The following is a 13183-nucleotide window of genomic DNA, read 5'->3' as shown; positions in this document are numbered from 1 at the left end:
CCTCGGGGCTCCAAACCAAACATACGTACTAACTCAAAAACATCATATGAACTTATCCGTGCGATCAAATCGCCAAAATAACCTCTTAAATAACGAATTAAACCTCAAAATCGATGAAATTTCTCAAAACTTCTTCAAACATCAAATTTTGCATTTAAGGTCTGAATCACGTCAAATGGATCCCGTTTCTTACCAAACTTTACCGACAACACATATAAATCACATTGAACCTATACCGGGCTCCGGAACCATAATACAGGCCCGATACCACAGACTTCACATAATATTTCACTTTCAAAAACCTTTATATTTTTCAGAAACCAATTTCTTTTAAAAATTCATTTCTCGGGCTTGGGACCTCGAAATTCGATTCCGGGCAAACGCCCAAGTCCCATATTTTCCTACGGACCCTCCGGGACCGTCAAATCACGGGTTCGGGTTCGTTTACCCATAATGTTGACCGAAGTCAACTTAATTCATTTTAAAGCCAAATTTTATCATTTTTTTCACAGATTTCCACATATAGACTTTCCCGCTACGCGCCCGGACTGCGCACGCAAATCGAGGTGATATTGAATGAGGTTTTTAAGGCCTCAAAATGCGGAATTTATTTTAAAAACAAGTGATGACCTTTGGGTCATCACACTTCACCATTTATTAATTCTGGCTCTATCGTGATACAAACAACAGTTCATGTGGTTGACTCTACAAAGTAATAGGGGCTCCTTCTAAAAAATATGTTTGGAATATGGCATTATTCACCAAACGAATGCCCCTTACTCACTGCAATCTAATAGAATTGCGGAAAGAAAGAATAGAACGTTAAAGGAGATGATGAATGCTTATTCGATAAGTTTTGGTTTACCCCAGAACATATGGGGGGAAGCTATTCTTACAGCTAACCGGATACTCAATCGAGTTTCTTATAGAAAAACACAATCCATTTTATATGAAAAATGAAAATGAAGAAAGCCTAACTTGAAATATTTCAAAGTGTGGGGGGTATATGACTAAAGTGCAGGTCTTAAACTTAAAAGGGTAGATATATGACTGAAAATCGTTGATTGTGTTTTCATAAGATATACAAACAGTAAAGCATATCGATTTCTAGTTCACAAATTAAATAAAAAAAAATAGAGATTCGTATTTATTAGGGATAAAATCAGATAATGCTGAACTCTTTGAGAATTTTATCCATATAAAAAGGAACGTGAGTCGTCTAGTGAAAAATCTAAGCGAACTTGGAAAGAATAAAAAGAAAGTACACCCAATGAGGCGAATCCAAGGTGTAGTAAACGTCAAAGGACAACTACTTCCTTCGAATCAGATTTTCTGACATTTTTGTTGGAAAATGAGCTTCAAACTTTGAAAGAAGTTATGTCTTCCTCGGAAAGAAACAGTCAACAGTGAGACAAAATCCATATTAAATAACCATTCTTGGGAGTTAGTTGATCTTACTGTAGGGAACAAACCATTGGGTTCCAAATGGGTTACAAGAGGAAAATAAAAGATAATGGCACTATTGACATGTATAAGGCAAGAACTGTTATCAAAGGGTATAGATAATGAGAATTACATATATTCGAGTGTTAATAGCGTTAGCCACAATGTATGGCCTTGAAATCCATCAGATGGATGTGAAGACAACCTTCTTAAATGGAGATTTGGAGGAAGAATTTTCTATGGAACAACCTGAAGGGTTCGTGGTTTCTGAAGAAAAAAAAAAGTTTGCCGACTTGTGTTACTTTACGGACTAAAACAAGCACCCAAACAATCAAACGCGAAATTTGTCCAAACAATATTGTCAAGTAGTTTCAAAATTAATGAGTGTAAACAAATGTGTTTACGTTAAGAATACTTCAAATCATATAGTCATTATTTTATTTAAAATATGGGGGCTTTTAGCTTATGCATGAAAAAAGCAAATGTTAGACGTAATGTCTATATTATTTATAAGAACTAAATGATATGATTTTTGAAGCCCACGAATCCTTAGTGGGTATTGAGATGGTAGTCCGTGAATTCATTTCTTGCTCAGTTTTAGTGATGACTACTGATGGTACTATAAATTCGAAAGTTGTTTATGTGCGTTTCCAGAAACGATGTGTTCGTTCTTGAACATTTATAATATTTAGCTCTTTTATGAAAGGGTGTCACCTGGAAGGCTGTGACATTTCATGGAAGGTGTGTTTGTATGTTTTTGTATAAACATGAATGTTCATGAACGGATGTATTGATACGTTGGTCTATAATATAGTGAACCAAATGATAAAAATTCATAGCAATTTGAATTTGTTTCATGAATGAAGGTGCTATAATTGCACATCATATAGACTTGTATTGCATTTTGGAATAAGAATAAATAGCATTAAAATGCTATTGATAAAAGGCGAAGTGGTTGTGAAATATGTTATATATTAAAAGGTTTTGGTCACAACTGATGCCAACCATTTCAGCTATTGTTATAATATAATATTGCTACATTAAGTGTAATCAATAATCTGGTACGCAATAGAAAGTCGGGACATATTAGTCTATGACATAAGAAAGTTTGTATTGAATAGTCATAACAAAGAAACGGGTCTTGAGATATTTGAAATATACTCAAAATTATATTTTGCACTACAATAAGTATCACGCGGTAATAAAGGGGTATAGTGATGCAAATTAGATCACCGGTTCGTCTGTTTCTAAATTCACAAGTGTATATATTTTCACAGTCGGTGGATGAGCGATATTTTGGAAATCATCCAAATAAACGTGCATTTATCGCTCTACAATGGAGGTTGAGTTTATAGCCTTAGACAAGGCCGGTGAAGAAGCAGAATGGCTCCAGAATTTCTTGTGAAGATATTTCATTTTGGCCCAAATCGTTGATACCTATGTGCATACATTGCGATGCGGCAATAAGAAGGGTTGGGAGCGTTATGTATAACAAAAATCTCGTCACATACGACGAAGACATAATACCGTTAGACAACTACTCTCTAGTAGAATTATCACAATTGACTATGTAAAGTCAAAATATAATGTGTTGGATCCGCTTACAAAAGGCCTAACTAGAGAGGCGGTTGAGAAGTCATTAAAGGGAATGAGACTATGGCCAAGGACAAGTCACTATGGCAGTAACTCTACCTAGAAGACTGGAGATCCCAAGATCTAGGTTCAATGAGATCAAACAAAGTCATTAGTGTCGGTTCAACATTGTCAAATAAGACTTTGGTCCATTCTCGTGATGAAGACAATGTTCAGTATCAAGAATAAAACGTTAAGGTTTTTAATGGTTTCTAAGTTTGATACGGGGTATATCAAATAGTGTAACTGCGGGATAACACATTTAGGAAATACCTATGTAAGTGTAAAGTGTTAGTCGCTTTAAGAAGAATTTCGTAAGGCCAATTCTCTATGCACTTATGAACCAGGCGGTGTTCATGTCTGAAACGAACACAACAATGAGAACCAAAGACGGTTAAAGGGTTGATTGTGTGACCTATGAATGTCTAGGTATACACCAAAGTTCGACGGTTCAAAGATATCAAATCTACCGATTGACGGAGTAATAAGTTCACTACGGAAAGTTCAAAGGGGAACCTACTTATCCATATGCGATTAATCATTGCTTGCGAATCACTCAGTTATGCTTGTTTTTATAACTATGGCCATTCCCCATTCATGTGGGGGATTGTTGGATTTTTGCTAAAGGGTGTGAATGGAAAATTGAAGAGGCACCTTTTGAATTGCACCTCTTTATATCACCCTTTTTCTGTCTATAAACTTAGAAGCTTAGCCTCATTTTTCATACATGGAAAATCTGAAAACTTCTCCCCTCTTTTCTACATTGGTGCATTATTTTACATATAAACTAAGTATCAAGTGTGATTGTCCATTTGTTGAGTTTGCTGAAGTTCTGTTATTTCGATTGCCAGTATTACAGAATAGTTTTTCCGTTCTATCTTGGGAGAAAGTAACAGTGAGGGGATTAAATTCCTTAAGGACACACAAGCAACTTGTGGGCTCAAAAATTATTTTATGTTTTATCTAATTAAACTATCTTTTTTTTTTACTTCTTTGATTTTCTGATTTCAAACACAGGTTACCAACACTTCCTTTCTTCTAATTACGAAACGAATTAGAAAAACAAAGTATATCTTGAAGAAAGATTTAAGTAATTGGTTATATATCATTCCATTCCCTCTAAGCACATTACTTCATGTTATTTAACGAAGAGAACAAATAGAGAAAGAAAAAGAGAAACAAAACGAAACGCTAAGCAAATGAACTTATTGCTACTAAAATTGGAATATAATAATATAGTATGGTATTATCATATCTTATATCTCCTCACAACAAAATCTAGTGACTATAAATGTTTGATCTGGATATACTGTGGTTACTACTGTACGATTTATTAGTTCGCGGGAAGAGCATCTACCAATTTATTAATTCTTCAAAATCTTCTGATATCATAATTACCAAATACGTAAAACCAAAGTAATTTTTTAATAAACATTTATGTGAAACAACTTCTTTTAGCATGAATTTATTGTTCAAATAATACAAATAAAATTTCATTTTAGGGTACCCATAATATATATATATATATATAATTATATATATATATTATATAATATATATATATATAAAGTTGCATTATTTCACGTGTTTCTTTCGACCTGAATTAGCCAATGACAAAATCACAAGGAAATAAACGAGTATAACATTTGTACCGATAAAATTTGAAGTCTGAAATTATATTGGAATGTAAAAGTGATAAGGATATTTTGGTCAAATTTAGAGCATAAAAAGCCCTAGGCCTAAATTCTCTTTTTTTTTTTTTTTTTAAGGGAATGAAACCAAGAAACTATAATTAAGAGCACTCCTTAAAAGGAGATTCGGAGGAACCGAAAGGCAAATTTCTAATGTATTCAGAAATGAAAATTATTTATTCTGAAAAGTAAATTCCGTCTACTAAACACTTTCTTAATAGTACTGATTTTACTTAAATTTGTCTTTGTATAGAGTTCGAATCTAAGTAAAGATTCTCTCGTCTAACTTCTCTTTCTCTATTGCTCACGGGCCAAACCCACTAAATAATGAAAGAAAAAATAAATTTTTACGTACCTATACACTATTGGAAATTTTATTACCTTTCCCTTCTCAAGTTTCAATTTAATTACCTCCTATATACAAATTTACCAATTATATACACTTTAGGAATCAAATGAGTATCCTTTTATATTATGAATCAATTATTTCCCATCCATATTCTCTCTCCCTCATGCACTCTCTCTCTCTACGTCTCTCTATCTCTCAATCCCTAATTCCAGTAATGCAGAGCAAAGAAAAAGAGAGCAGCAATTCCACCATTGACAGCCATTAAAAGGCTTTGAAGCTTTGAATTCAAATTTGGATTTTAGAAACCTTTATTTGTTTGGAACGGGTGTTGTTGCAAATAATTGGGAATATTGTTTGGAGTTTATATCTCCATTTTGAGGGTGTTTTGGTGAAGATTAGACTTGATTTTTGCTGAATTTCATATTGAAACTCGAAGAAGAAGAAGAAGAATAAGGCATGACATACATTATACAATTGTAGTAAAGTTGTAGTAAAATTGTAGAAAAATTATATTCTGTTGTTTATATATATTTTTTTATTTAAATATTGTATGAAAGTTGAAAAATATTGTATAAAAATTATATTTAAGTTGTATGATATTGTAGTTTTATATAACTGGGTAGAAATAATGTGTGAAAATTGTGGATAAGTTATAAATAAGTTGTATAATATATAATTAGTTGTATGAATTTTATTTTTACTATGTATAAATCAGATACAAAATATACAAAAGACATATTGTATAAAATTTATGTAAAAATTATATTTAAGTGGTATGATATTGTAGTTGTATTTAACTGGGTAGAAATAATATATGAAAGTTGTAGATAAGTTGTAAATAAGTTGTATAATATATAATTATTATGTATAAATCAAATATAAAATATACAAAAGACATATTGTATAAAATTTGTATAAAAATTATATTTAAGTTGTATTTAAGACAGTGTTGCAAGTTGACAAATGCCAATAATGTTTTAAAAGATTGAATTTCAAAATTCTATCAAACTTCCTTTTTTGGATGAAGTAATAAGTTGCATTTTTAAGCATCCACGTTATGGAATTCATTCCATTCATCACACTTCAACATGGTCCAGAACAGGCAGGTGTCACCACCATCTATTATAAAACGAATGCATTTGGCCAATAAAAAAGGAATATTCAGGCATACGCACGCGAAAGGGCCGAATGCGTACAACAAAGAAAAAGATAAAAAAAAGGTTTGAGAAGTAGACTATCGTAATGTTACATGCTTGTGAATGCGTATAACAAAGAAAAAGATAAAAAAAGGTTTGAGGCGTAGACTATCGTAATGTTACATGCTTGTGATTCTTATTTAAAATAGGGGAAAACATATACATTAGAGTGGTTAAAGTTCTACTTTGAAGCATTTAAGCAAATCTTATGCCTAAATATCACATTATAATCCTCTGATGGCCATTATGTATTCGTCTGATTCTTGATTCTATTTTACAGATCAAGAAACAATTTGGCTCGTTCGACAAGTATCTGTGTTGGAGTTATTGAAAGGAGTCCAGATTAAGGCCCGCTTTCACCAATTGGGCCCATTATATTTATTTGTATATGGGCTGAAAGCCCAAATTTTTCTTCAGTCTATTCTTTCACTTTTATAGTTTTAGTCTTCTATTCTTGTAATAGAAAAAAGAAGGAATCATCTGATAATATCAATAAAGGTTTCTCTATTCTCTCAATCTCTTGTCGAACCCTAGAAGAACTTCATACATTTTGCTTCAATTTTTCGCAATCAACATGGTATCAGAGCGAGGGATAACATAGAGTGGGATTTGCTCTTTCCTCCGATGTTAACCCCATTCAATTTCACCGGAATTGTAATCTTCCGGCACAGTTCGTCTGTTCCGAAAAAAATCTAATTTTTTGGGCGTATTTTATGCGCAATCTCGTTAAGGATAATCATTTCGTGTTTCTTCCGGTGATTGTCTGTGAAATTTGGCGCTTTTACAAGTTTCTCGTGGACCTAGGTTTTTTTTTCTGTTGGTGAAGCTGGGTTTTCTGTTGGAGAAGCCGGTATTTTACTTCACGGATCTTTTCTTTGAAGGCAGTACCTCTCCGGTTGAGAGGAGGATCGGTACAATTATTTTCTGCTTCCTTTATGCATAGTGCCTTTCTACTGATTGTGATAAGTTTGATTTACTGCTGTTAATTCTTTCGTTAAATCATGACTATTACATCTACTACTCCGTCTTCAACTAATGGTGACAACTTAAACCAAACTGCTGCAAGTACACATCTTCCTTTTCATCCTGATGACTACACACACCCTTGCCATCCTTTATATGTCCATCCATCGGATTTGTTGGGATCTTCTCTAGTTACTGATCGTTTTGATGGTTCATCCTATAGAAGTTGGCATAGATTCATATTAGTTGCTTTATCTGTTAGGAACAAACTTGATTTCATCCATGGCACTTATGAAAAGCCACCTGAGGGTTCTCCTTTACTTCGTCAATGGAAACGATGCAATGATTTGGTTGTTGCATGGCTTGCTAATTCTGTCACTAGAGAGATTCACCAGACTGTTGTCTATTCTGAGTTTGCAAAAGATATCTGGAGGGAATTAGAAGCTAGATATGGGCAAGCTGATGGGGCTAGAGTCTTTGAGTTAAAAAAAGGAGTTGGCACATGTTTCACAAAGTGCACTAGATGTAGCCTCTTACTTCAACAAGATTAAGCACCTCTGGGATGAGTTGGCTTCAATCAATGCGAACTCCCCAAATAGATGTACTTGTGGTGGGAATGCTAAGTCTGAAGAAGAACAACGAGTGTATCAGTTTCTTATGGGTCTCAATGAAGTCTATGTCCAAGTCAGGAGTAACATTCTCATGATAAAGCCCCTTCCCTCCATGGATACTGTTTACAGTATTCTTCTCAGTGATGAGAAACAAAGACAAGTGTCTGCAACTTCTCAATTCTTTTCAGACTCTGCTTCCTTCCATGCTGGGGTTTCCAAACAGTCATACCCTGCCAAGGTAGCTTTTGATTCTCATAAATCTGTTGTCACCTGCAAATATTGCAAGAAAATTGGACATAGCATTGAGAAGTGTTTCAAGCTTCATGGCTTTCCACAAAATTTCAAGTTTACCAAGGGTGGTGGTCCTCGCAAGGCTGCAGCTAATGTGGCAGCTGATTCTTCTGGTTCACAATCATTGTCTTCTGGGTTAGACAGCTCTCCTGCTCAGGTTATTCCTTCTGAACATACTTCTGGGATTCCTGGGATCACTCAGCACCAGTATGTTCAACTGATGCAGCTTCTCCAACATTCCCATCTCAATCCTGATTCCTCTCACTCTCTGATGGCTTCTGCTCACTTTGCAGGTAGAGAAGCCACACACAGTGTTTTACTTAAACCCTGTTTGTTTTCACAAGTAGACAGTTCTGTTTGGATTATAGATTCTGGGGCTTCTGATCATATGACTTCTCAGAAGTCACTTCTTTTTAATATTCAACCTCTTTCTATTCCCTGTCTTGTCTCTTTGCCTAATGGTTATAAGGTTAAAGTCACCAATTGTGGTTCTTTAACTTTATTTCCTAACTTTACCTTGCATAATGTGCTTTATGTCCCTACCTTCCAATACAATCTCATATCTGTTTACCATCTGGTTTCACAGTTTGATGGCATAGCTCAATTTTCTAGCACTTTGTGTCATTTACAGGGCCCTTCACTGAAGAAGCCTCTGGTGCTTGGTAGATTGGACCATGGTTTATACAAACTGGAGATTCCTCCTCCTACTTCTTCTTCATGTGTTTCTAGTTCTTTAGTTGCTTATCCTGCTAGTTCCCTTTCTGATGTTAGTGGTTCTACTAGTAGTGTTAATAAGCATGAATCTGATGTTATCCCTTCCACTATTCCCCATTGTAATTCTGCTCATGCAAATTTGAATAAAATAGATGTGATTTGGCATTTTAGACTTGGTCACATTCCTTTTTCCAGAATGAAACACATACATGTTCTTAGTTCCTCTCTTTCTTCTAAACAATCCTTTCCATGTTCTATTTGCCCCTTAGCTAGACAAACCAGACTCCCTTTCCTTGACAGTACTACTCATTCTACAGCACCATTTCAACTCATTCACATTGATACCTGGGGACCCTACCATTCTCCCACTACTACTGGTGCAAGATACTTTCTAACTATTGTGGATGACTACTCTAGAGCTACTTGGACTCACCTTTTGGGGGCTAAAAGTAATGCTTTTGATATGCTCAAAAGTTTCATTGCTATGGTTGAGACTCATTTTAATACCACAATCAAAACTGTGAGGAGTGACAATGCCCTAGAGCTGGGATCTAGTTCTACTGGTTCCAAATTCTTTCAGACAAAGGTATTATTCATCAAACTTCCTGCCCCCACACACCTCAACAAAATGGTGTTGTGGAAAGGAAACATAGGCATCTCCTTGAAACTGCAAGGGCATTGCTTTTTCAATCTTCTTTACCTATTTCCTTTTGGGGTGATTGCATTCTTACTGCTACCTACCTAATAAATAGATTTCCTTCTTCCTTGTTACATAACAAGAGTCCTTTTGAGATACTGTATAGTAAGGCTCCCTCATATGCTCACCTTAGAACTTTTGGTTGCTTGTGTTATGCCACTGTTCCTAAATTTCATAGAGACAAATTTGAGCCAACGTCTGTTCCCTGTGTTTTCTTAGGTTATCCCTTTGCTAAGAAAGGCTACAAATTATATAACCTCACTTCTAAATCTTGTTTTGTCTCTAGAGATGTTGTCTTCCATAAGTATGTCTTTCCCTTTGCCCTTCCTCCTTCTTCTTCTTCTTCTCCTTCTCCACATGTATCTGCATTCTCCCCTCCTCATGTTCCTGATGATCTTGTTGCTCCCCCTACTTCATCTTTTTCTCCTGTTTCTCCTGTTTCTCCATCCCCTTCTGTTTCTCCTGTTCCTTCATCACCTTCTGTTTCTCCTCTTTCTTCTACTGATTTACCCATTGCCTCTTCTTCTTCTCCTGTTATACTTGTTGTCCCTCCTCCTTCTCTTGTTCCTGAGGTTTCTGTGAGGCAGTCTTCTAGACCTCACAATCCTCCGGGATATTTGAATGATTATGTTTGCACACTTCCTTCTTCATGCTCCACTTCTATTTCCAATATTGTTTCTACTAGTGTGCCTCCTGTGTTTGAACCCTATACTTTCTCTCAAGCTGCCTCCATTCCTGAAAGGCAAGAGACAATGAAGAATGAATTTGAGGCTCTTGAAGCTAACAGGACTTGGGTAGTTGTTGATTTGCCTTTGGGGAAGAAGCCTATAGGGTGCAAATGGGTCTAAGGTCAAATATAGAGCTGATGGAGCTATTGAAAGGTATAAGGCTCGGTTAGTGGTTAGGGGTGACACACAGGTAGAAGGGATTGACTTTCATGAGACATTTTCCCCAGTTGCGAAAATGTCCACTGTCAAGACTTTGGTTGCTGTTGCCATCAAGAAACATTGGCCTTTGTTTCAGCTTGATGTCAACAATGCTTTTCTGCATGGGGACCTTGATGAGGAGGTTTATATGAAGTTGCCTCCTGGTTATTCTGTTCCTCTCACTTCTAATTCTGGGCAGCTGGTTTGCAAGCTTCAGAAGTCTCTTTATGGTTTAAGACAGGCATCCAGACAGTGGTATGCCAAATTATCTCAATCCCTATCTTCTAGAGGCTATACATCTTCTCCGAATGATTACTCCCTCTTCACAAAGGGTTCTGGTGATTCTTTTGTTGTTTTAGCTGTGTATGTGGATGACATAATTTTGACTGGGACTGATTCTACTGAGATTTCAGCTTTAATATCCTTCCTTCATCAACAATTTTGGATCAAGGATCTGGGGTCTCTTAGCTATTTCTTGGGGATTGAGGTTCTATATTCTTCTACTGGGGTCCTTCTACATCAAAAAAAGTTCATTGCTGATATGTTGTCTGAGTTTCATTGTTCAGATGTTTCCTCTGTTTTGTGTCCTCTTGATATGAATGTGAAGCTTAAAGCCAATGAAGGTGATCCTTTGCTCAAGACTGAACTGTACAGATCTTTGATTGGTAAGCTGAATTTTTTAACTCACACGAGGCCTGACATCAGCTATGCAGTCCAACATCTCAGTCAATTTATGCAGTCTCCCTGCCTTCCCCACATGTCTGCTGGCTTGCTTCTCTTAAGGTACTTGAAGGGTACTTCTGAACATGGGATCTTCTTCAATGCCTCTCCAGACCTGTCTATTTCTGCCTTTTGTGACAGTGACTGGGCTGCCTGCCCTGACACTAGGCGTTCTGTCTCTGGTTATTGTGTCTTATTAGGTGGTAGCCTTGTGGTTTTGAAGTCCAAGAAGCAGCCCATTGTTAGCATGTCCTCTGCTGAAGCTAAGTATCGAGCCATGAGTAAAGGAGTGGCTGAGTTGACCTGGTTGTCTAGATTGCTTACTGACTTAGGCTTTCCTTGTTATTCCTCCATTCCTTTATTTTGTGACAGTCAAGCTGCGATACACATTGCTCGCAACCCAGTTTTCAATGAAAGAACCAAACATATAGAGTTGGATTGTCATCTGGTTCGGACCAAGCTGGCTGAGGGTTTGATTCATTTGGTCCACACTTCTTCTTCTACTCAGTTGGCTGACCTCTTCACTAATCCACTTCCAGGTGCTGCTCGTCATGGTTTTTTGCTCAAGTTGGGGGTCTTCCCACCCTCCAACTTGAAGGGGGTGTTGGAGTTATTGAAAGGAGTCCAGATTAAGGCCCACTTTCACCAATTGGGCCCATTATATTTATTTGTATATGGGCTGAAAGCCCAAATTCTTCTTCAGTCTATTCTTTCACTTTTATAGTTTTAGTCTTCTATTCTTGTAATAGAAAAAAAGAAGGAATCATCTGATAATATCAATAAAGGTTTCTCTATTCTCTCAATCTCTTGTCGAACCCTAGAAGAACTTCATACATTTTGCTTCAATTTTTCGCAATCAACAATCTGTGGGGATTTGTGAACAACAAGACTATCGCAAAACGTAAGAAAAACTCAGAGGAAGTAATTTACATTGAAAATTCAATGAGAAGAAAAGATCTTAGATATCAAGAGCATAGCAAACGGAATCTGGAGAGAAAAAAGAGAAGGGGAGGGAAAAAAGGAAAAGAGTGTAACTAAACCCCTTGATTGAAGGCACTAATAATGAATTTGGAGACTTTTAAGGTGGAATGTATATATTTTGTAAACAAAACTTGTTTAGGTCGGGTAATTAACTAAACATGGACATTTTTAGTAATAAAGTTTCCAATAGTTTATAGGTATATAAAAATCCCAAGAAAAAAAATGTAACACTTGAATTACAGGGTAAAAACCTATCAGGTGTTTTAACTAAAGCATATTATTATCATGATTAAATAATACATTAAGGGAAAAATGTGTATTAATTGTGTTTACCTCGAAAATACGAGTAACAATTAAACTTGATTTGTGGTTTTAAAGATATGTAATTTAGTTCTGTCACGACCCGAATTTCCCACCCTCGGGAGTCGTGATGGCGCCTGCTAATGTGAGCTAGGCAAGCCAATTTTTGAACAGATTACCTTTACCCATTTTTAAATTCATTAACAGTTATAATCCAAAAGTTAATAATCTACAAAATTTAACAAGCGGAAGACTTAAATTTCGAGTTTAATAATACTGCTAATACCATTCCATGACAAAACTACCCAAGATTGGTGTCACAACTTCACAGACTGTCTAAGAGTACTAAATACAATCGTTTGAAAGAAATATAACACTGTTTGTCTCGAAAACATGAGATAACAGAATGAAATATAAGATAGAGGAGACGCCGGGCCTGCGGACGCGTGCAAGGTTACCTCGGAGTCTCAATGGACTGAAGGCTGGCTCCCAAGCTACTGCTGTTGTCCGGGACCTGGATCTGTGGAAAAGAGCACAGAGTGTAGTATCAGCACAACCGACCCCATGTGCTGGTAAGTGCCTAGCCTAACCTCGGCGAAGTAGTGACGAGGCTAGGACCAGACTACCAAATAAACCTGTGCAGTTATATAATATACAACAGAAAGTAAA

The 13183-nt window shown here is 36.1% G+C and overlaps 1 protein-coding gene across 1 annotated transcript; it reads left to right on the top strand.

Annotated features, from left to right (window-relative positions):
• Positions 1–7312: 7312 nt before the first annotated feature.
• Positions 7313–10435, top strand: LOC109218011. Its single transcript, XM_019382327.1, has 3 exons — positions 7313–7788; positions 7874–9476; positions 9893–10435. The coding sequence occupies exons 1-3, from the start codon at positions 7313–7315 to the stop codon at positions 10433–10435; spliced, it is 2622 nt and encodes an 873-aa protein (XP_019237872.1).
• The last annotated feature ends 2748 nt before the right edge of the window (positions 10436–13183 follow it).

Source organism: Nicotiana attenuata, unplaced genomic scaffold, assembly GCF_001879085.1.
Source record: "Nicotiana attenuata strain UT unplaced genomic scaffold, NIATTr2, whole genome shotgun sequence".
NCBI lineage: Eukaryota > Viridiplantae > Streptophyta > Magnoliopsida > Solanales > Solanaceae > Nicotiana > Nicotiana attenuata.
The sequence above is the reverse complement of the archived record's forward strand: the minus strand, read 5'-3'. Positions and strand labels throughout refer to the sequence as shown.

Bases quoted from the DNA above. Each gene is read 5' to 3' on its own strand.
- LOC109218011 (XM_019382327.1), top strand. From the start codon at position 7,313: ATGACTATTACATCTACTACTCCGTCTTCAACTAATGGTGACAACTTA. The intron at 7,789-7,873 runs GTGCACTAGATG...CTCCCCAAATAG, and splicing joins GTTGGCACATGTTTCACAAA to ATGTACTTGTGGTGGGAATG. The intron at 9,477-9,892 runs GTATTATTCATC...GTCTTCCATAAG, and splicing joins CCAAATTCTTTCAGACAAAG to TATGTCTTTCCCTTTGCCCT.